A 22,856-nucleotide genomic window follows, 5' to 3' on the forward strand; every position below is an offset into this window, starting at 1 on the left:
AGAATGCTTGTGCAACAGAAATTGCAGCAAGTGGAAAAAAAGGATGTTGGCAGAAAGCCCTAGCAACCACTGGCGTAGGATAATTAACTCATTACCATGGCATTTACTGAGACAGTTGGCTTCGAGAATACAAAGATTTTCAGGGTAAACTAGCCATTATTTCATCAGATTTCTCAAAACTGCTGATTTGTATGTGTGAAATTTCCTGCTGTGAAACTGGGTTTGAAACTGGCTAATTGAGTCAAACTATGAGTTGAATCAGCTATACAGTAAGTCTTTTAACTAATCTTGCAGATAAATGCCTAAGTTACCTGATAACTGCCAGAAAACATTCCAGGCCAGAAGATATTGATGTGGACAGACCTACATTAGCAGAGAGATGTTAGTCCCTTTGCAGAAAGGAGAGTGGGGTCTCTGAAACAGAAATCTCAGCATGTGTGTGAGGAAGGGCAGAGGCAACAGTCAAAGCCAGACAAAGAGGCTGGGTTCAAACTTGAGAAGTCCCTGAGTTAAGAAGTCCAACAGCCCTGGAACTGAAAATTAAAATTAAAAACAAGTCCAACAGAAAATTTGTTTTGACTAGTAATAGAAAAGCAAAGTTCTTGTATTGATATCCTTGGGTAAAAGGTAGGTAGTTGACTAAAGGTCTCTGCCTTTGTTTCTCTTCTCTGCCTTGACACAGAGACAGGCAGAAAAGAAATTACGTGGCAGAGGTTTGGGGTGGTCTTGCCTTCCTTTTCGTACTTTGAATTTTATATGAAATGTTCCAAAGACAAACAGTTGTGCTAAAAATAGGTCTTTTGAGCTAGAGGGCTAGTATATTTTGTAATCTCTTCTGAAATTCTTCAGAAAGCATAGACTAAACACTATGATTTATATTGTTGAAATATAGAGAAAGTAATATGGAAACTCTTTGGAACAATCAATGAGATTATAAGAAAAACTCATAATTTTTTAATGTACCCATATCAGCCAAAAAATTATATTTAAAGGCTTGTGGTTGGGCATGATGAATGGGGTAAACATTTTATGCTTTGATCACTTGAGTACTCACTGTGAGGGTGTGTGCGTGAATGTGTGTACATGTGTGTTTATTTCTTCTTCCTGTACATACTCAAACTGAGAGCTTATAGCAATTCTCATAACTTTTTCAACAAGCATTCATATCCTTTAGGCCTAATATCTAAAAGAAACTACTGACATCAGGGATGACTTAGCATACCACCTATTTTTTTCCCGATTTAATGACACAGTTGCAAAGTTCTAATCTTCAATGATACAATAAAAACTAGAACTCATTGAAAATAATTTGAAAAATGAGGACACGCTTTTGCAAAAGAAAGGAAAAGAAAAATTTGCTAGCGATGATAAATGAGAGGAAAAAAGAAGCGTGAAATGGAAGGCACAAAAAGATGTGGTGGGCAGGTATGTGACAGTACACTTGAGCGGTAACACAGGAATTAGGGACAAAACTGGTACAACATAGAACAAATATCCATGAAGTCCATCTGTGTTGTAAATTCTGGTGTTTCCAGGATTTAATCACTTGACCACTGTAATTCCCACACTTTTTCCCTTGGAGAATGTCACTTGTTTTAGTACTCTGATCATCACATCTAAGTTAAGCATTACTGTTTAAATTTCCAATGATTTCCCTTCCCCACACACATGAAGTCAGTTCTTCTGGCATGGGGCTCTCCGTGGCCTTGCCTCTGCACCTCTTTTCTGCTTTGCCTCCTGCAGCATGGCACTCCAGGAGCTGTTCGATCTCATGGCACATACTATGCTAGTCCATATCATGTTTTCTTCCCCAGGATGTCTCCATGGAACCCCATGAATATAGTAAACATACAACAGGTTAAAAAACAAACACTTCCTGCCTGAATTTCAATTGAGGCATCAATTTCTTAGCTATCAGATACCAAAGTGAGCAGGAGACGGTTTGCCATAGATGAACTTCCTTTGTCAAGATGAACTTGCAAAGGAGGATTCAGCGAACTGTTTCAAAGTCACCTCTGTTGACCTCATGCCTGCGAAACCTAAAGGAGCTGTGGCAGCAGGAAAGTGATGGCTATGTTGGGATGAATCTGTACTCCCATAGGTCTTGGGGGTCGGGGATGCTTGAATGCTTCCTATGGACCAGCTGTGGACCCTGTGAGGTGGTGAAGCTAGTGTAAACATATCTATGACTCTGCCTGCACAGCTGAAGGGCAGAATACAGAGGTACACTCTGGATGCCTCGGGGCTCTGGAAAGAGTTGCAAATCACCGACTGGGACAGATGCAATTGGATTGAGTGGCTTTCAAGAGAGAATCTCCCCAACACCACCATCATGAGAATAGCCTGAAAAAGGCCAGGAAGGTACCTGTAAGAGTGCCACATTATTATATCTGGAAACTCCAAAGAATGTAAAGCTAGTCTATGATGGTACCAGTTCAAGTACACTTTCCCCCTCCCTTACCTCTCCTCACCCATCCTCCCGAGGGTCAGGAGCTGGCTGGTGAGCTGGTGTCAAGGAGGAGTCACATTCCAGCTGTGTGACTTTGGATAAGTTACTTAGCCTCTTTGTTCCTTGGTTTCCTCATTAGTCAAGTAGGAACACTTAAACCTACTTCATGAGTTGATGTAACTATCATATTAACTAATATAAACAAGTTGTTTGGAATAACGCCTGGCTTCTTATAAGTACTCAATATATTGTAGTTATTATTGTTATTTTTAGGAAAACTGGAATGAATTTTGACTAAACTGCTAGCTGCTAAAGGCAGTTCCCAAACTAGATGAGTGCTTCAGATGTTCATTGATCTGTGAAGTGATGGGCCTGCCAGAGTCCTCATCTGGAGACAGGGCAGGATCTTTGCACTACTAAGTGGACCGATGCTCCCCACAGCATTATGCTGCAGTACGAATCCCAAGAACCATAGACAATAAGCATAAGGAAGGGAGCAGGAGTGAGTGCTGATTTTAGGAAGCAGAGCCAGTTCTGGAAACATTTTTAAATTGTTAATAATTTCTCACTTGTCTCTTTTTTTCTTTTTAAGCAACTGCCTTTGTCAAAAATCCAAGGTGCCCAAACCAATGTTAAGTGACCTGAGTTCCAGGAGATTCTCAAAACTCAGCCGAGTTTGGATTTTGCTGGGTATGCCCAGGATGATGGAAACAAGCGTGAGCCCTGGAGTGGGGACAGGTCTTTGGGTGCACCATCTATTAGCTGTACCACTAAGTTCCAGACTCCAGACCTTAGGGTCAGTGCAGGTTCTCCCCTCCATCACCCCTAACTCTCATCTTGATAGCTTAGCCCCACTATCTCCAACATTCAATTAGCCTTTTCTTAGTCACTTTGTAAAACTCTATCAGGCCCTAGTTTCTACCTCTGAAAAAGCTTCTAAACTCATTTTTATTTCCTATTTCTCCAAATCAGCTTACTAATAATTTCAGATTAGTCTTCCTAAAACATGCTTAATTGGGTTTACAACACAGTTATCAATTCCTCTGTTTTAAAACATTTGTTTCTTCCCAGTTGCCTACAGAAAAGACCTCAAATTTCTGAATCTGACGGTTTGCCTGGACAAGACCTATCTTGTCTTACTCCAGTTATTTTTATTTTTATAAGAACCATCTGCTCCTATCAAAAGGAATTAACTCATTTTTAAACTGACCCTATTAGTTAGCTCACCAACTGTTGCTCCTGTGGTTCTCCACTGCTGGGCTGCTCTCCTGACCCTGCCTCCACCTAACCAATGTTTACTCAGTGCAAATCCCATCCCTTCTCTAAGACTTCATGGATCACTTACCCATCCTGAAGTTGTTCATCCACTCATTTTTTTTCAATCTATAAATATTTACTGCTGCTCATGTATAAAGCACTGTATTAGATGCTGGGGATATAGCAGTGAACAAATGAGACAAAATTCATGATTCATAAAGGAGAAAAGTTAACAGGATAAGAAAGGAAAATATATTGTATTAAATATAGGGTTAAATATTAGAGGGATAAAACAAAAACAGCAAAAGGAAGATAGGGAATTTTGGGAAGGCTGCAGCACTGGCAATGCCTTACTTATATCTCCTTGATTCTGAATGTTCTTTGACATGTGGCAGGCCTTCTGGTGTAAGCATCTCTGATTTTCTACCGAAAGGCTTTCTCTGACCACTGATGCCTGCTCTGCCTACACACAGACAAGGCTAGAAGTGCCAGGAATTAACACTCCCAGGAGCATCCCTTAGCCAGTGTCTAACAGGAATTGAGGAGGGTAAATACTCCTCCCATGGGACAATGTGTTCTGTACAGCCTCCCCAAGGTCCCAGTGGGAAATGAGCCCCATTTGGCCACAGAATTAACCCACTCATTAATGTACCCTCTATTGCCTTCTTTCTCTGTCTCATTTCCCCTTTCCCTTACTGCTATTTCAGGGTATCATCTCCCAAATCAATACCATCTAAAAATCCTTTTTATCAGGCTCTGCTTCTGAGGAATCCAGTCTAAGATGGAGGTGGTGAAGGAAGGCTTTACTGAGTAAAGTCTTGAAGGACATGAAGGAGCAAGCTATGAAGTTATTTTGGGGAAGAGCATTCAAGGCAAAGTAAACAGCAAGAACAAAGAGCTTGACACAGTAGTGCTCCTGGTTTGTTCAAGAAAGAGTGAAGAGGCCAGAAGGTAGAAATAGATGACATCAGTGAGAATGAGGGCCAGCCCCTGTAGGACCTTGTAGGTCATCATGAGTATATTAGGTTTTAATCAGAGTGAGAGGGGAAGCATTTGAGGGTTTTGAGTAGAAGAGTGACATAATTTGACTCATATTTTAAAAGGATCACTCTGGCTGCTTGGTTGAAACAAGGTAGAGGAAGAGACATGGGTCACAAGACAGTTGTAAAAGTCCAGGGGGTTATTGACAGGTTCTTGAACCAGAGTGGCAGTAAGAGAGGAGATGAGACATGGTCTAATTCTAGATAAATTTTGAAGGCAGAACTAAATAATGTGCTGATCGATCTAATATGGGAATTAAGAGAAAGAAAAAAGTTAAGGATGACTCCAGGGAATTTTGCCTGAGCAACTGGAAGGTAGAGCTGCCATTTTCTGAGATGAGATAGAATACAATGGAGAAATTTTTAAAGAGGAAATTAGGAACTCAGTTTTGAACATGCTAAATTTGAGATCCCTTGTAGACAATCAAGTAGAGATTTGAGTGCATAATTGGAGAAACAAAGGAGGACTTCAGGGAAAATGTCTAGGCTGGAGATAAAAATTTGCCAATCATCAGCATGTAGATGGAATTTAAAGCCATAAACCACATCAGATTTGCAATAGAGCTAATGTGGACAAAAGAGAGAAGAAGACCACAGGTGGAGCCCTCAATTACTTTAGTGTTTATAGATGAGTATTAACCAGCAAAGGAGACCGAGAAGCAGCAGCCAGAGGATTATGGGGAAAACAAAGAGTGTGTAGAGTCCTGGAAGACAGAAGGCACTGTTTTTGTCAAATGCTGCCAACAGGTCAGGGAAGTGAGTGCCTCCCTCTGCTAATATCTAAAGCAATTAATTGTTGCATAACTAATTAGCATAACTAATCATGACTGCCTTCTGTCATGATCACTTCTAGTGTTGCCTTGAAATAGATCTTTGATTGTTATTTGTGTTTTATGTGTTTATGAGTCATTTTCTTGGCCACATTATAGACTTTACTAGGGCAAGACTGTGACATAAATTTCCTTGATACCCACGCAGAGCTCAGGAGCAGGCACTGCATGCAATAGGCACTTGACAAACATTTAATCTTTTAATTTGCGTATTCAACGAAAATATCACATTCTTCATGAAATATAGCTCAGTTAATCTGTCTGGAAGTGATCTGTCCTTTCTCTGAACCCCAATTGCACTTATTGTCTATACTTATCAATTATCACTTTGCATTACAAGTTATCTTAGTTATAAGAGGCCTCTCACTAAGGATTCTTAGTTTTTTTGATGACACAAAAATGTGTTTCATATATCCTTACATACTCTAAATGACCTAAAATTAATTAATCAATTAACTCATGTAATCATCTACCTTGCCTGTGTCTAAAGTGCCTTATGTAAGTGCATATTAATAAAATAATTATTTTCTTAATATCTGCTTCCTTTCTGGCCCAGTGTTATTGTTTGGAGTCCAGAATTTATGGCCGTGTAGTGATATGCATGGCTATTTTGATCTATGCCTGAATAAAGCTGCCTCAACATTGCTGGCATTTCATTAGAGAAGTTTATGGCAATATTATGATAATCACAGCCACTGAAATTTTGTTGCTTATTCTACACACACACACACACACACACACACACACAAAGCAAATGAAAATTGTGGTTTATGCATCATCTCCACTCTGGGAAGTAAAGTAATGAGCACAAGATCATCTTGCCTAGGCTGAGGGATGACTTTCCTGGATACTAAAACAGATCTGCTTAACATATCTATGTTTTTCAATTCTGGGCATCCCAAATCCTGCACTGAATTGGGAAATACATTCATTTTTCTCCTCACTTGGTCCAGCAGATTCTGATCTGGACTATAGATTATAAAAATTAGAGAACACTGAAGCTGTCCTGAAATGGAGCTTAGGAGCTGTTTATAAATGTAACAACAAGGAGAATAGTTTCCATCATAAAACTGTAGTACAAGGATAAAAATGAATGCCTCATTTTTTTGAGTTGAGACTTTCTGAACAAGCAAAGATAAGAGATTTTCTTCCCATAAAAAGATAATTCATGTACTAGAATATTGATGCATCACTTTCATACCCAACTAAATCTGAATCCAATATGACAGCAAACTCTATGTTTTCCAGGTTGACAAAACAGAAATGTCCCTCCAGGGGAAAATGGGAAAGTAAGTGAAGTATGATGACTGGGTTTCAGTACTTGAGAAAGAGGCCAGTTAGATATTATGTATCAACATAGTCACATTGTGGTTGGCAACACTGTGCCTTTTATTTTTAAATTTAATGTTTCACATCTATAACCTCCTGTTGGAGGTTAGGAACTGCCCTTATTAACACACAGAAAATCAAGAAAAAAATTATTGAGTTTTTTTTTTTCTGACTTTATGAGACTTCAAGTATCTGGCCTTATTATGGAGGAACAATGGCCCAGACTATATAATAAATGCTAGGATTCCACAGAAAGGGTGAAAATCAAGTCTTTGATAAAATAAAGAAATGGAGTTCTACCCTGGACATACAGACTACAGGATTCTTTGTTGTGATGTATCTTACTCTTCATGAAAATCGGTATTTGTAAAGGATTGAAGAATATTTGTATCGATAGTTAAAGCAGACTTCCAGCAGCAGTATAACATTTTCAAGTCAGCACCTTAGTTTAGAAAAGCCAGTACAAAGTAGAATGAGAAAGGCAGGTATATTTCTTTTGAGTCATTTCTCCCAGCATCTCAATTGTACTTGGCAGGAATTGCTGTTTTTCTCAGATTTTTATTTAATGTAGTGAACAAAATCCCTGTTTTTCTCTGGCTTTTAGGGCATCTTTTACTTTGGGATTATCAACCTGGTTTGGATATCTGTACTCACTAAAGTCTGTGAGGTCTTGTGACTGAGGAGTTTGATCTCAGGAACTGCCTTACTCTACAGTAGGTGGGACTGGATCGAATAGGAGATGGAAGTGGAGAAAGGGACTTAGCTTTTTCATCAGTTTGTTTTACAGTTTACATGGATTCTGGTATTTCAAGCAAGCATGAGAAATAGCCAAGATACACAGGAGATTGTTATACATTTTATACATTATAAAATTTCTTCCAAACAACCTAATGTATACCCTTATTCTTAAAATGTAGTCTCTACCTCTCTGAAAACACAATATTTAAAAATCAATTGGAAAGTTTGGGAGAGTAAACAAGGTAAAGGATCAGAGGAAAAACTTTATCCTTATATGTAAAATTTTACATGTGTATTTAAAAGGGTAATTTAAAGAGAGAAAGAGAGGAAGATGGAAAAATAAAGGCATTATGTTTTTAATTAAAGTTCTTATTTTGAATTAATTGTAGATTCACATACAGTTGTAAAAAAATGAAACAGAGAGATCCATGTACCCTTTACCAAGTTTCCCCCAAGGGTAACATCTTGCAAAACAATAGAATGTATGCATTGGATTTTGATGTTGTGGGGTAGAATGTATTATAAATGGCATAAGGCAATTGTTTGCATAAATAAGACATGTCTGTGAGAAATCAATACCTTAACTCCACTTAGTTCAGGGCACTTTCATGAAAGAGACAGAGTTTTAGAGAGTAGCCAACTTTAAGAAAGTTGTGGTCAGTGAGCCAAGATGAAATGTGTTTTCAGGCCCAGACTACAATCAGAAAATTCTGGAAGTGAGCAGAGATGGGAAGAGTAGCTGGGTGATTTAAAAAGAAAGAGAGAGAGAATTCCACAGTTGCCTATTAAGCAAAAATGAAAGACCATTCTTTCTGGAAATAGTAAATGTCTTTTAGTGAAGGTAACAGCTGGAGAAAACAATTTTGACAAGAGTCCTCTGTGAACACTGAAAATTCATGCTCAAAGATATTTGCTTACATCTGGTTTCTTCTATCTGTTATGTGGGCAAAATTTTCACAAATAACTTTGAGAAGCTTCATTTATCTATCTATCCACCTATCTATCTAGGAAAACTGGCTATATTTTGATAATTACTAGATAAAGTATTTTTGCCTTGGTCCTTTTATCTTGTATTTCAGTGAGCTACTATAACAGTAATGCTGTCCTTTGCTCAATGAAAGTAGCAAAATTTCATTACATTTCATTGTCTGAATTCCTGTTATGGACAAGTGTGGGTCTGAGGAGCTGGGCTGGGAGAGAAGGGTGGTAAGAGTATTCAGATAGAACTGAGGTTCATCTCAAAGAGTGCATCTAGGGAGTAACGCTAAAATTTAGAACCAAGCAGTGCACCAGGGCTTCTGCAGAGCCGCTAGGCACTGTATAATTTCTGGGAGTACCGCTCCACAGCAAGACAGCCAGGGGCTGGATATAGAGGTACAACCTAGCTTTGAGGTGTTGTGACAGACACCAGGGATGCCCAACCAGCTAGAAAGGATCGGAAGAGAGGGCAAGATATGGAACCCTGGAAGATTCCCATGACATGTGCTGAAGCTGTAGTTCCTGTTGTATAGGACAGCAATGGGCTCACACTGGTGAAGGAGCAGCCATGAAAAACACAGCAAAGGGATATAGAAGTTTCACTGAATACTTTGGCAGTAAATATAGCTTAAATGCATAGGAAGTCAATGGAACTTTCACTATCTCTTTATTATATACCAATTTTCATTGTATTATGGTCTTTGAACAGTATTTTTATTATTATAGTACATCTATATCCCCCTCCTCTCTGTCTCCTTTTAGGGATACTTGAATCTATACTGTGTTCTCTGGGAGTTGGTGAGCTCTCTTCACATGCAGCCTTCTCTGTCAGGGTTGACATGATGGCTGACGCTATAGCAACTTGGTTTGAGGTGGGGGATACAAGCAGGAAGCTGAATGCCTGAGCCCTGGAGTGCCTTCCCTTCCTTGCTCCTTTGAAGAAGGGGTCAGTTGAGAATTTTCCCTCCCTAACTCCCTCTCTTTTGTGTTTCCCTATCCCTGGGCTTTCCTCACCCACTTTGGACCCTGAGGGAGAGATTTTGTAGGATGTAACACAGAACAATTGCTCAATACGGTCCCCACCATCCTGACATTGAAACAGCCCACTGCTAACCAAAGTACGACTGATAACACCAGTAATGGGCACCATTTTACATTCAAGAACTCTGAATTCAGAGAGAGCATGAACATCAAATTTATGGTCCTTTATTTTAATAAATTTTTTAAAATTTCTATTTAAATTAATATTTGTTATTTATGGCTGAAAATAAAATGTGTAAATATATTGTTGTCTTCAGAGGAAAATATTCCTTAATGGCATACAGTCAGCCCTCTGAATCCTTGAGTTCCATATCTATAGAATCAGTCCTCTGTGGATCAAGAATATTCTAAAAAATACATCTGTATTGAACAGACTCTCTTTCTTGTCCTTATTCCCTAAACAATATAGTATAACAACTATTTACATGGCATTTACATTGCATTTCATATCAGACACTTAAGCTTCCATGTATTTTGGTATCCTTGGTTGGTCCTGGAATCAATGCCCCACAGATACTGAGGGACAATTGTGTATGGTATAATTACAATTCCAGAAAATATTTCAGTATGTTTGTATAATCAATAAGCCAAAATAATTATTGTGCTTATTTCTAAGTGGCAAGACTACTGGTGATTATTTGCCTCTATATATTGTTTCTAGTGAAAATTATTTCTATAATGTTGCCATATAGTGTATCAAAATTTTAACAGAAAATTCCAATTGGATTTCTGCCAATACAAAATTATATTTTTTAAACCATTTTTTAGCAAATACAAATTTTTGAGCATAAGGCACATTATTAAACCAAATATGAGCAAATTCAAAATAAATACACATAACTTTCTTGTTATAGAAATAAAATCTACCAAGTGTGCATTCAAACACATACACTTAAAATATCGTTGGAAGGGTAAAAAGATGCTGGTACTGGAGTTTGCCTCTATGGGAGGAAACCGAGTAGCTGAGGGGTTCTATAGCCCCCTTGGGATCTTTGGTAGATTTGCACTATGTGAATTTTAGCAACTGAAAATAATTTAAAAACAAAGAAAAATAAAAATAAGTATAGTACTCAAATTCCTCCAGCTATTCCTTTCAATCACTTTTTGTCCTTTCCATTGTTAGATTAGTCTACTCTAGTTTGATTTATTTTGACTTATAGCCAAAAACATAGAGTATCTCTCATTGCCCTGTTTGGATAATAAATAACTAGAACCTGTTTCCCCACTAAATGTTTCAACACTAACTGTTGTGAATAACATTTGCCTTCTTTGTAAAACCTCTCACAATGCTGCTATTAAATAAGAAGTAACTGCTGAGTGTGATATATTATTGGTTCAGTAAAGGTCTGACACAGAAAAGCCTTGAAGTTAAGATAAACGTTTACAGCACGATTGTCACAGAACAGTTGTCAGTCAAGGGTTGAATCCAATCATTTGTTTGTACACTGATTCATTCACAAAAAGTTCACTCAGGTAAGCCAGGTACGTCTGGTACTTTCCTCAGTTTTCAACTTCTTCATCCAATTTTCACTTACATAAAAGACTTGCTTTGTTCTGTTTTTACTGGGAGTGTTCTGAGATTGATTTTTTATAGAGAAAAGATGATGAATCCTATGATACCCAAATTCTCTCCTAGGTTAACCTGTAGTTGTAAAATATTTATTGATGTTGCCCCAGGTTTAGCTAAGCATGGTTTGCAGATTGTTGCTATAGTTATCTGAAAATTGTGTGTGTTAATTTACAAATTTTGTCAGTGATGACAGGTGGTTTGTGCTCAAAGACACTGGTAGTTAAATGTCCAGAAGGGAGGTGAGAACAGGAAAGAACTAATGAACATTGAAAAGGTGGTGAACTGAATGAACTGGTGGTGTCAACTAAGTACCTCAGCACTCATTTAAATGCTTATGAGAGTCATGAGTACCCGAACATTTATTTGTTTAATCAAAGGTTAAAAGTTTTGAGAAGTGGGAAAAAGGCAGATCTGACATGAGAATTCTGAGAACCTTAAGACAATTGCTACTACCTTAGTCGAGAGAACTATTAGAATGAAATTAAAGTCCACAATGAGGAAGGCAGAGAGCAGACAGGTATTGAAAGACACCTAAACAACAAGGTACCAAGTGTGAAAAATCAACAATCTATAAACAATTCAAATAAAACAACCTAGAGAATGTGAGTTAGAACTGTGAGAATTGTAATTCACAGCATTGAGAGCAAAAGCCAAATGTGCCAAATAAACGACCATAAATGTTACTATAATGGAAAAGTTTTACTTGACAGTCTAAGACACCAATCTGAGAACTGCTTGTAAGAGTTTCGTACGAAGCCAAAAACAAGTAAAGAAAAATAACAAAAAGTAAAAACACAAACGAAAATTGGAGAGCATATAGAAGAATACAGCTCAGCAATGACATTCATTTTAGTGGGGCTAATTTGACTCACCAATGTAGCAGATTATTTAAATTGGCAACATTTTCATACTGAATAAACTCATTCCATTTGATACAAATGTGGACTAATAATTCAAAGGAAGACTTTTCTTGTATGTTTGGTGTTTTTGTCTGGTTGTTTGCTTGTTTCTTCTGGAGACAAGGTTTCGCTCTGTCTCCCAGTCTGCAGTACAGTGGTGTGATTATGGCTCACTGCAGCCTCAACTTCCTGGGCTCAAGCGATCCTCCCACCTCAGCCTCCCAAGTTGCTTGGACTACAGAAGCAAGCCACCACACTTGGCTATTTTTTTCTTTTTAAATAGGGATGAGATCTCCCTATGCTGCCCAGGCTGGTCTCAAACTCCTGGCCTCAAGCAATCCTCCTGGTTGTGCTGATCTTCCCAAAGTGCTGGGATTACAGGTGTGAGCCACTGCAACTGGGCATGTTTTTTACTGTGTTTTATATTGATCATTAGCCAATCACAAGGACAGATTTTTGATAAATTGTGCTTATTTTGAAACATGCTTTAGTCACAAATGCTCTTATACCTAGTAAATATTTTATATTTAATTTTAAAATAGACAGTGAATATAGATGATTCCTTAAGGATCGAGGAAAAGGATTTTTTTGGCTTGTTTGTGTTTGATTTTGGTTTTTAAGATAGTAGATAATGGTGCTATGAAATATTCAATAAGGAGGGTAAACTAATTATTCAAGAGACAGAAAGGACACAGGCCAGAGTAAAACCCTTAAGTCTGAGGGGGTAGAATCCACTGCACTAGCAGAGAGGTCATCCTTCAGTAGAAGCGGGAACCATTGCTTCTGGTATTAAGAGGAAGCCACCTTACACAGGTAGAGATGCAGCTGGTTGGTAGATTTGGTGTTGGGAGTGTGCACATCTTATTGCTTTTAGTTTTTCTATGAAATGATGGGAAAGGGCATAGGCTGAGAGAAGAAAAGGGGGTGTTTGACATGTGAGGAAAAGGATGTGAGAGAATCTCCTCAGAAACATTACTGGAGGCCCCAGTAGCAAGTGGTCATGAATTTTATAAGAGATTAATTCTGCTGCACAGGTAAAGATGTGAAGTAGATGAAAAATTGAACCTCACCCGAGTAAGTTGCTGCAGGGGAGTAAATGGAAAGAAAGAGAGAAAAAGGAATTGAGATCATTTGCAAGGAGTGATTATAATGAAGGACCCATATAAATTAAAGCATCTTTGGGCCGGATGAAGAGTGAAATGGTAGTAAGGTCCATAGCTTGGAGGTCTCGGCGCCATCAGAAGGTTGTCAGAAATGGTACCAGTGGGAGTAGGCTTAGGCATCAGAGAATAGTAAGCTTGAAATTCTGATTTTGAGGGGACGAAGTTGCTGGTAATGACAAGTTCTAGGTTATGACCCTGGCATGAGTGGCTGAATGGGATTGAGGAAAGATTGTTGGATATGAAAAAGTGAAAGAACTGAGAGGCCCGAATGTTGCATGGGTTATTTGCATGAATATTGAAATAACCTAAAAAAGATGTCAGAATTAGGGAGGGGAGAGAGAGAGAGAGAGAGAGAGAGAGAGAGTGAGAATACATAGACACAGTGGGCTAGGTTCCAAATTTTTCAAAGAATAAGAGTTAACAGGTAGGACTGTACCATGAGGAAAGGTAGATAGTGACAGAGTCTGATGCCATGTGCATTTAAAATCAACATTTTAATAAGTATGTAAATGATTGTGTTAGTAACCATTGATATCTGTCAGAATAGCAGTTATATCAAATACATCTGGTTTATATGTTAATAAAATGAAATAAAACACACCAGAAAACATTTATATACTTAGTAATGACACTAAAGAGCAAATTTTTATCATGACCATCAATATTACTTCTACTCTACATCACAAATAAGAAATTTCCAGGTTTTCAGAAAGTGCCTGGTAATTCTGGCACTGCGGGAGGGAATTGTGGAGGATTAAACGAGAATGCTAATGAAGTGTTTGGAGCAGGATCTGACATATAGTCAGTACTAAAAGTCATGAGGCAGTCAAACTGAAGACGACTTCCTGTGTAAGAAAAGGCTTCCACGCCTTCTTTGCTACTCCTCTTTAAACATTGTCTTAGATCAAAAAACAATTTTTGTATCAGAAATGCCTTGACCTATACTGGTTTTCCCTAATTTGTAGTCCAGATGGTTTTTTAAAAAACATTTCTGAGAAAAGTACTGTATTAAGAAATATAAAATCTGCTCCTGAATGTTGTAAGTAGTTGGGGGCACAACAGGCTAGAAATGCTTTTATAATCATGGGTAACATATTAAAATAGCAGTCTCAGAATCAGTAAAGTTGGATATATTTGACTAAACATGGCAAAAACAAAATAAACATACATCTTAAACAAGGTTAGAAACCAAAAGACTTACCAGAAAAATTATTTGCAACATGTAGGATGGAAAAAGAATATCTCTAATATACAGAAAGTTCTCATAAAATAATAAGAAAAATGTTAAACCATCATTTTTTAAAAGAGCAAAAAACATGGATATGAATAACAGAAAAAGCCAATGAATATATGAGAAGATATTTGTCAGAAGGAGTCAAAAGAACATTTATGAAATCAATAATTCTCAGCATTAAAGAGGATGCAGAGAAAATGCTCTCTGAATCATTATTAATAGGAATGAATATTAAAATCATATTGACTTTCTGTTTGGCAGTTGTCCGTTTTATTCAAAATCTTAAATATGCATACCCTTTGACCTAGCAATTCAATTTCTAGGAATTTATTCTAAGGATATAAGGAAACAAACACCCAAAACATCTTAGCCACTGTAATAGTAGACAGATATTGAAAAATATTAGTACTCATGAAAAGATACATGTAACAGATTTCTGGATGAAACAAGTATGTTACAAGATATTATTTGTAGTTTTGATCACATTTATGTAAAAATATATGTGCTTGTGTATGTATGTGTATATGTATATGTATATGTAAGTGTTCAAATAGATATCTGAAGGGATATGTCTGATCGTGTTAATGGTAATTTTCTTTGACGGTGGAATTTCTGATCATTTTCACTTTCTAGCTTCTGTTTTTCTATATTGTTTGAATTGTGTATTTACAACCCTAATGATAAGTTATCACTACTTAGAGTCTTTGCCCTTGTAGTCCACTTTGCCTGGACCATTCTGTTACCTACTTCAGTTCTCTGCTCAATGTCCTCCACTGGAAAAGTCTTCATTTGACACTCTATTTGAAATAGAACGACCACCCCTTTGTCCCCATATTTATTTTTTTCTTTTCCTTTTTTTTTTTTTTTTTTTTTTTTTTTTTTGAGACTGAGTCTCTCTCTCTGTTGCCCAGGCTGGAGTGCAATGGCGTGATCTCGGCTCATTGCAACCTCCGTCTCCCGGGTTCAAGCAATTCTCCTGCCTCAGCCTCCCAAGTAGCTGGGATTACAGGCGTGTGCCACCATGCCCAGCTAATTTTCTGGTATTTTGTAATTTTGTAGAGATGGGGTTTCACCATGTTGGCCAGGCTGGTCTTGAACTCCTGACCTCAGGTGATCCACCTGCCTCGACCTCCCAAAGTGCTGGGATTTCTTCCAGGCATGAGCCACCGTGCCTGGCCTTGTCCCCATATTTCATTCCTTTTCCCTGCTTTAGTTTTCTCAGCTATACTTCACACCATAAAACATATCTTAACTGTGTTTGCTTATTTATTTATTGTGTATTGTCTGACTCCTCCTTTTCTGCACTAGAAAGTGAACTCCACAAGGGCAGGACTTCGTTTTGTACTAAACTGTAACCCCAGAGCTGAGAACAGTGCTGTTTTAGGGAGAAAGACACATCATCCCGCTGATACACCTGAGTGCTTCAATTTCATGGTGCTAGTGATCCTATTTAGGATGTAGGAGAGAAAAAATTGAAAAAAATAAAAATCTCAAATATGCATTTACCTTTTTATTTCTCAGGGGCTGAACCACTTCCCTAACACACAGCTCTAGATCATTGAGATAATCCTTTTCCGTCTGTATCAGCTCCTTGATGATCTTTTCCCGCTTTGCCATCATCCTCTTCATTTGATGCTCTTCCTCTGGGGTTAAGGTCTCAGCTACAGAACACTCACCCTGTGGAGTCATCTTTTCTGTTAAATGAAAACATATGCAGGTGAGGCATTCTCCTGAGGGTTCTTTTTCCTTCATTACAAACAAACAACGCCTTCGCAGGACTTTGTTAACAAGGAGAAAGGCTGAAGGTATCTTCATGATGTGTTCTTAGGAAGTGATATATGGACATTCCCTTACAAAACTATGAGCAAGAGGAAAAATAGGAGTGAACTTCTTCTAACAAGTGAGTTAAATGATACTCAATTATCGTGGCTTCTTTAAAATATCCCATTGCTTGTAGCTTAGCCTATAAAGCCAGTATTCAGCCTGGAGGTCAAATACATTAAAAAAACAGTTCAGAACTTCCGTTCACATTTGCTTTTAAATCAAGGGAAGAATTTTAATTAGTAAATGAAGTGCCTCTAATTTTGTTTGTCACCGTTATTAAAAATAATTACCTCTCATTCTCAGTGGGTAATATCCAAATCTCAATGAAATGGAAAACAATTGCATGATTGGAGTTTTTCTTTTCAATTCATCATCAGACTCCATGAGGAGTGAAGCAGTGGTGGATTAAATAAATTTCAACTGAAATTTTTCATGGTTCATCTTTTATACTAAGCATAACTTGTTATTTCAAAATTCTTGAACTGTCAAACAGAAAGTTTTAATTTAAAAAGTCTCAGTACTGGGGAGATAATGAGATAAATGGTAAGCCTCACACATAGCAAAAGTTTATATGAAGTATTCAAGTAAGAGAGCTAAATATCTTCAAGGACGAACTCCCCACAGCAATGTACAATTTTGGAAGCCACAAACCAGATCACAGACCATGAAATCAAAGGGGCGATAAACATCAGGGCAGTGTGTGAGTCTGTGTATGTAAGAGTGTGTGTAAATACATTTGCTTCAAGCTTGAAGCTTTATTTTCATCTTAGTCTCTGCAGTTGCAGAAGTAATTATATTTCATTTAAAGTTAATATGATTCTAGTAACTGGTATATGAGACATCTTCAATGTTGACACCACTCCCTGAGAACATGGAACTTTACAAAAGGGCCTATAAAGAGTCTGTACAGTAAAAAATAAATGTACAGGTCACAATATATGCAAGTGGAAATAAAGAGTGTTTTCTTGGCTGACTCCAGGAACAAAGCTAAGACAACTAGAGAAACAATATAGTAGAGGAGTTAATGGTGTGATGTCAAGAGACTGCCCCAGGAACGTGAACAGACACTTTAAAAAGTAATGAGCTCTCTCTCTCTGGCCCACTGACTTCAGCATTTCAGGCAGAGGCTCAATATTCAAACATCTGTGGAGAGTAATTCCAACATCAGTTTGGAAGCTACACTAGGTTGATTTTTGGACAATCCAGACCTGCAGGTGAGTATGTTTCGGAATCATTTGCCTCCTACCAATCCTTCCTTCATTAGGAAAGCAGGAAGTTTTGACAAATAGCATCCAAAAGCACATGGTTTTATGAGATTTGGGCTATTTAGTGCTAAAGAAATAATCCACATGAGGCCGGGTGCAGTTGCTCATGCCTGTAATCCCAGCACTTTGGGAGGCCGAGGCGGGCAGATCATGAGGTCAGGAGATCGAGACCACCCTGGCTAACACGGTGAAACCCCGTCTCTACCAAAAATACAAAAAATTAGCCAGGCGTGGTGGCGGGTGCCTGTAGTCCCAGCTACTCGGGAGGTTGAGGCTGGAGAATGGCGTGAACAGGCGTTGGTAGGCGTGGTTGCCTTGTAGTCCCTGCTACTCGGGAGGTTGAGGCTGGAGAATGGCGTGAACCCGGGAGGCGGAGCTTGCAGTGAGCCGAGATCGTGCCACTGCACTCCAGCCTGGGCGACAGAGCCAGACTCTGTCTCAAAAAAAAAAAAAAGAAAAAGAAAAAAGAGAAAAGAAATAATCCATATGAGCTATATAAGAACAGATAATCTATTCAAGGAGAGAGAATGAATGCATGAGATGTCCTGGAGCCCTCAAATCTTGATCTACATTATGAGAATTTGGGGGTGCTTGCTAATTTGTGTTTTTGTTTTTTGTTTTTTTCAGAAACAGGTTCTCACTCTGTCACCCAGGCTGGAATGCAGTGGTGCAATTGCAACTCACTGCATCCTCAAACTTCTGGGCTCGTGCAATCCTCCCGCCTGAGCTTCCCAAAGCACTGGGATTACAAGTATGAGCCACTGCACCAGCCTAATTTGTAATATTTTTATTGGAAAGTAGAAGCAGCCTGCCTTTCAGTGCCCCAAATTTGAAAAAGCAAGTTACAATCAGGTGTCATTACAATGAATTATTTTGGATATGAAAGAGGAAGACAGGACACCTTATGAGGGGAGCTATAGTGAGGAGGCTGCGTCTACAACCATTGTGGCCCTTTCTTTTTAAAAATGTGTATATTCAAGATGTACAACATAATATCTTGATGTATGTATACATAGTGAAATGATTGGGTAGGGGGTGGGAGACGGAAGGCAGAAAGGTGTGAGGAAGGTCCTTTACTCCTGGGGTATGTGAAATAGAGCACAGAAGGAAATCTCACAAGTAAGAGAGGTGACAAACCAGTATGGACACTGCCCAATTATCACTTAAAGTTTCCTTGAAAATAAAAATGATGCTGATGAAAAACTGCTCTGACTGACATTTGCTTTTCCAGGTTCTAAACTTCTTATGCCTTATAAGATTAATCTATCAATTATTTGGGATCCTAGCAAGGAGAAGGAAGTTTTTCCTGATCGTCGGCAAAGGAATATCCCTAAAACGTGCATTTGGGTTATTTTTAGTTCTCAATTCCAGGACTCAATCACTATGTTAACTTAACCTGCTTCACAGACATTTCAGTTGCTGCACTTTAAAATGTACCACGTCAGATTGTGTCAATTAAAAACTGCTTAGATTTTCCAATACTGCTCAACAACTTGTTGAGAACAAATTTGTGGGGGCAAGGTGGTTGAAGTGTCAGTGAAAATACTCAACTTCTCCCTCAGGTATAAAAATCTCTCAGGGAATTTAGAGTTGAGCAACCTTATGAGATATCTTTGCTTGCTCTTTTGACTCAAGTTTATGGTAGGAACAAAGACTTCACTTGCATCATTTTATGGTCAGGTTTCTAAACACTTCCTATATTTGCATTTCTTAAACGTACAAACTCTCTGCGATGCATTGTGGACACATTTTGTTTTTATAAGATCTTTCTCTTCATTTAAACATTTTATCTTTTAAAAGTTAGTTATACCTAACTTTTATATATAAAAGTATTTGTAACTCAACAATATTACCAACATATATAACCCAAATCAGCAGTCAGCTATAGCCCGTCTTTTATTTCTGGATGAAGCAACAGAGGGGGCCTGACACGGTGGCTCATGCCTTTAATGCCAACACTTTGGGAGGCCAAGGTGGGCGGATCACCTGAGGTCGGGAGTTTCAGACCAGCCTGACCAACATGGAGAAATGCTGTCTCTACTAAAAATATAAAACTAGCCAGGTGTGGTGGTGCATGACTGTAATCCCAGCTACTTGGGAGGCTGAGGCAGGGGAATCACTTGAACCCATGCGGCTGAGATTACAGTGAGCCGAGATTGCACCATTACACTTCAGCCTGGGTGACAGAGTGAGACTCCATCTCAAAAAAAAAAAAGAAAGAAAAAGAAAAAAGAAAAAGCAGCAGAGAGGCTATTTAGGAAAGAAGGAAAAATAGTTTTAAGAATAAATGTTTTCCAATAATATGCATATAATAAAACACAATGTCAAAGCCAAAGTGAAACTAAGGTTAAAAGGATGTTCAGATTGCTATAACAGAAATATGCAGCTGTATATTAAAGCAGTACCATGTAATTGACTTCACTCTGCATTTCTTTCACACTCAAGCTTTGTTTTTCCAGTGGTGGTGTGAATTTTTACTATTCTAGCCACAAAATTCATTAATAATATATGTGGAGATTCCTGGCCAAGGAAGTTTATATAAAAAGAGGTTGTTAGATGAGTAGATTGCAAAAATTTTCTCCCAATCTGTAGGTTGCCTGTTCACTCTGATGGTAGTTTCTTTTGCTGTGCAGAAGCTCTTTAGTTTAATGAGATCCCATTTGTCAATTTTGGCTTTTGCTGCCGTTGCTTTTGGTGTTTTAGACATGAAGTCTTTGCCCATGCCTATGTCCTGAATGCTACTACCTAGGTTTTCCTCTAGGATTTTTATGGTATTAGGTCTAACATTTAAGTCTCTAATCCATCTTGAATTAATTTTCGTATAAGGAGTAAGGAAAGGATCCAGTTTCAGCTTTCTACTTATGGCTAGCCAATTTTCCCAGCACCATTTATTAAATAGGGAATCCTTTCCCCATTTCTTGTTTCTCTCAGGTTTGTCAAAGATCAGATGGCTGTAGATGTGTGGTATTATTTCTGAGGACTCTGTTCTGTTCCATTGGTCTATATCTCTGTTTTGGTACCAGTACCATGCTGTTTTGGTTACTGTAGCCTTGTAGTATAGTTTGAAGTCAGGTAGCGTGATGCCTCCAGCTTTGTTCTTTTGACTTAGGATTGTCTTGGAGATGCGGGCTCTTTTTTGGTTCCATATGAACTTTAAAGCAGTTTTTTCCAATTCTGTGAAGAAACTCATCAGTGTCAGATTGGATTAAGAAAATGTGGCACATATACACCATGGAATACTATGCAGCCATCAAAAAGGATGAGTTTGTGTCCTTTGTAGGGACATGGATGCAGCTGGAAACCATCATTCTTAGCAAACTATCACAAGAACAGAAAACACCGCATGTTCTCACTCATAGGTGGGAACTGAACAATGAGATCACTTGGACTCAGGAAGGGGAACATCACACACCGGGGCCTATCATGGGGAGGGGGGAGGGGGGAGGGATTGCATTGGGAGTTATACCTGATGTAAATGACGAGTTGATGGGTGCAGCACACCAACATGGCACAAGTATACATATGTAACAAACCTGCACGTTATGCACATGTACCCTACAACTTAAAGTATGATAATAATAAATAAATTAAAAAAAAAAAAAGAGGTTGTTGCAGTTTGAGAAAAGGATAATCTGACTTGAGATCAGCTCTACCACTCAACTGTGAGAACACAGTAGAGTAATAACTATTAGTTATCCTCACAGACCCTTGGTTTCCTTACCTGTAAACTATGCATGAAAACCATCACAGTGTGATCATGAAGATTGAATTAAATGAGCAGCTGCATGTGGAAGTTCCTTGAGATCTTTAAAACAATACAAATGTTAACTATTTCTGTGGGAATGGGAACAATAGGGTTACTTTCTCTACAGTCTCAAACTTTCCCACTGTCTAGAGCAAACAATTATCCCATTATTTTGTGGTTATCAACTTGTCAAGAAAAAATGCATGACTCTAAAGTGGGTGGACAGCTAGTTCAGTTGGAAGAGGAAGAGCAAAAAAAAAAAAAAAAAAAAAAAAAAAAAAAAAATAGGGATGCTGCTTTCAGAGGAAAGTCAGAACAAAGCTGGGGTTTAGAATTCTGAGCATTTTATCTGGCTTGGGTATATGCATCGGGAGAACCTTGATCTCTTAGAGAAGTGCAACAGCACCCAAAGGCAAAGGGGTGTTGGGGGAGGACTAAAGACAATCTTCATTGATAGCCAGGTTTTGCTTAGAATTTGTCCTATCCTCTTTTTCCTTTCATCTTGCTTTTGCCACTACTACTGCCATTTGGGAGTGGATTTAAGGAGAGGTAATTTCTTTCTTTCTTTGTAAATTATAAAATAATATACACTTGTGATATCTATCTAGATAGGTTATATATAGAGATAGAAATAGCTATAGCTATAGATAGATATGGATACAGATCGAGAGAGAGAGAGAGATGTAGATATAGTAGGGGTTTAAGTGCATAGCCTTGGGAGCCAGACTGCCTGGGTTCAAACTCCACCACTACCATTTATTAGATCTGTTACCTCAGACAAGTTACTTAGCTCTTCCTATATCAATTTTCTCATATGTAAGTTAAGGATAACGTTATGTTAGTAAAGCCTTATAAAGTGATTTTGAAGATTAAATTAGTTAATGTCTATAAAACACTTGTAACAGTGCCTGGCATTATAGTGGATATCTTGTAAATGTTTTATTATTATTAGATGCAATACCTATTTATTAATTACAATGTGATAATTACTGTATTATTGATTGTATTCTAGTTTAGTGTATAGCCTTCTCAAAATATCTCCATTCACATACAAATACACGTATTTACAGAAGTTCAGTTTTTTGTTTGTTTTATTTTTTAACAATAACAAGCTCATATACATATTCTTCTGCAACTTGCTTTTGCAACTATAACAGTATATAGTAGGGATCTGTTTTTGTAACATCAGCATAATTGTGTCAGACACTGCTGTTGCCTGCTCAATATCTATTCTCCCATTTGTTTTTCATGAACTGAACCATAAATAGATAAAAATATTTAATTATTGGACAATTTTTAAATCAAGAGTGGGAAAAGGGAACATACTTAGGAAATATATCCAGATAAAGGATCCGAAAATGAAACACACTAAGTAAAAATAATGCTCCAAATAAAGAGACATCAATAAAATGATTTGTCTCAGCCTTGGTGGTGATCAATAGAAAAAAAAAATAGCATCCCTTAATTCAAGGACACTAACTGGCTGTCACATGG

At 38.0% G+C, this 22,856-nt stretch overlaps 2 protein-coding genes across 2 annotated transcripts in view; one reads left to right on the forward strand and one right to left on the reverse strand.

Moving 5' to 3' along the window:
• PPA2 (inorganic pyrophosphatase 2) overlaps window positions 1–22,856 on the forward strand; it is a 1,020,900-nt gene that overhangs the window by 790,928 nt on the left and 207,116 nt on the right. The window lies entirely within an intron of this gene.
• The window catches only part of ARHGEF38 (Rho guanine nucleotide exchange factor 38), a 126,242-nt gene that overhangs the window by 70,460 nt on the left and 32,926 nt on the right, over window positions 1–22,856 (reverse strand). The window contains exon 2 of the mRNA XM_050791481.1: window positions 16,035–16,222. Within this exon, the coding sequence (XP_050647438.1) occupies window positions 16,035–16,222 (188 nt within the window). The remainder of the gene's footprint in view (window positions 1–16,034; window positions 16,223–22,856) is intronic.

The sequence above is a fragment of the Macaca thibetana genome, chromosome 5, assembly GCF_024542745.1.
Source record: "Macaca thibetana thibetana isolate TM-01 chromosome 5, ASM2454274v1, whole genome shotgun sequence".
Taxonomy (NCBI): Eukaryota; Metazoa; Chordata; class Mammalia; order Primates; family Cercopithecidae; genus Macaca; species Macaca thibetana.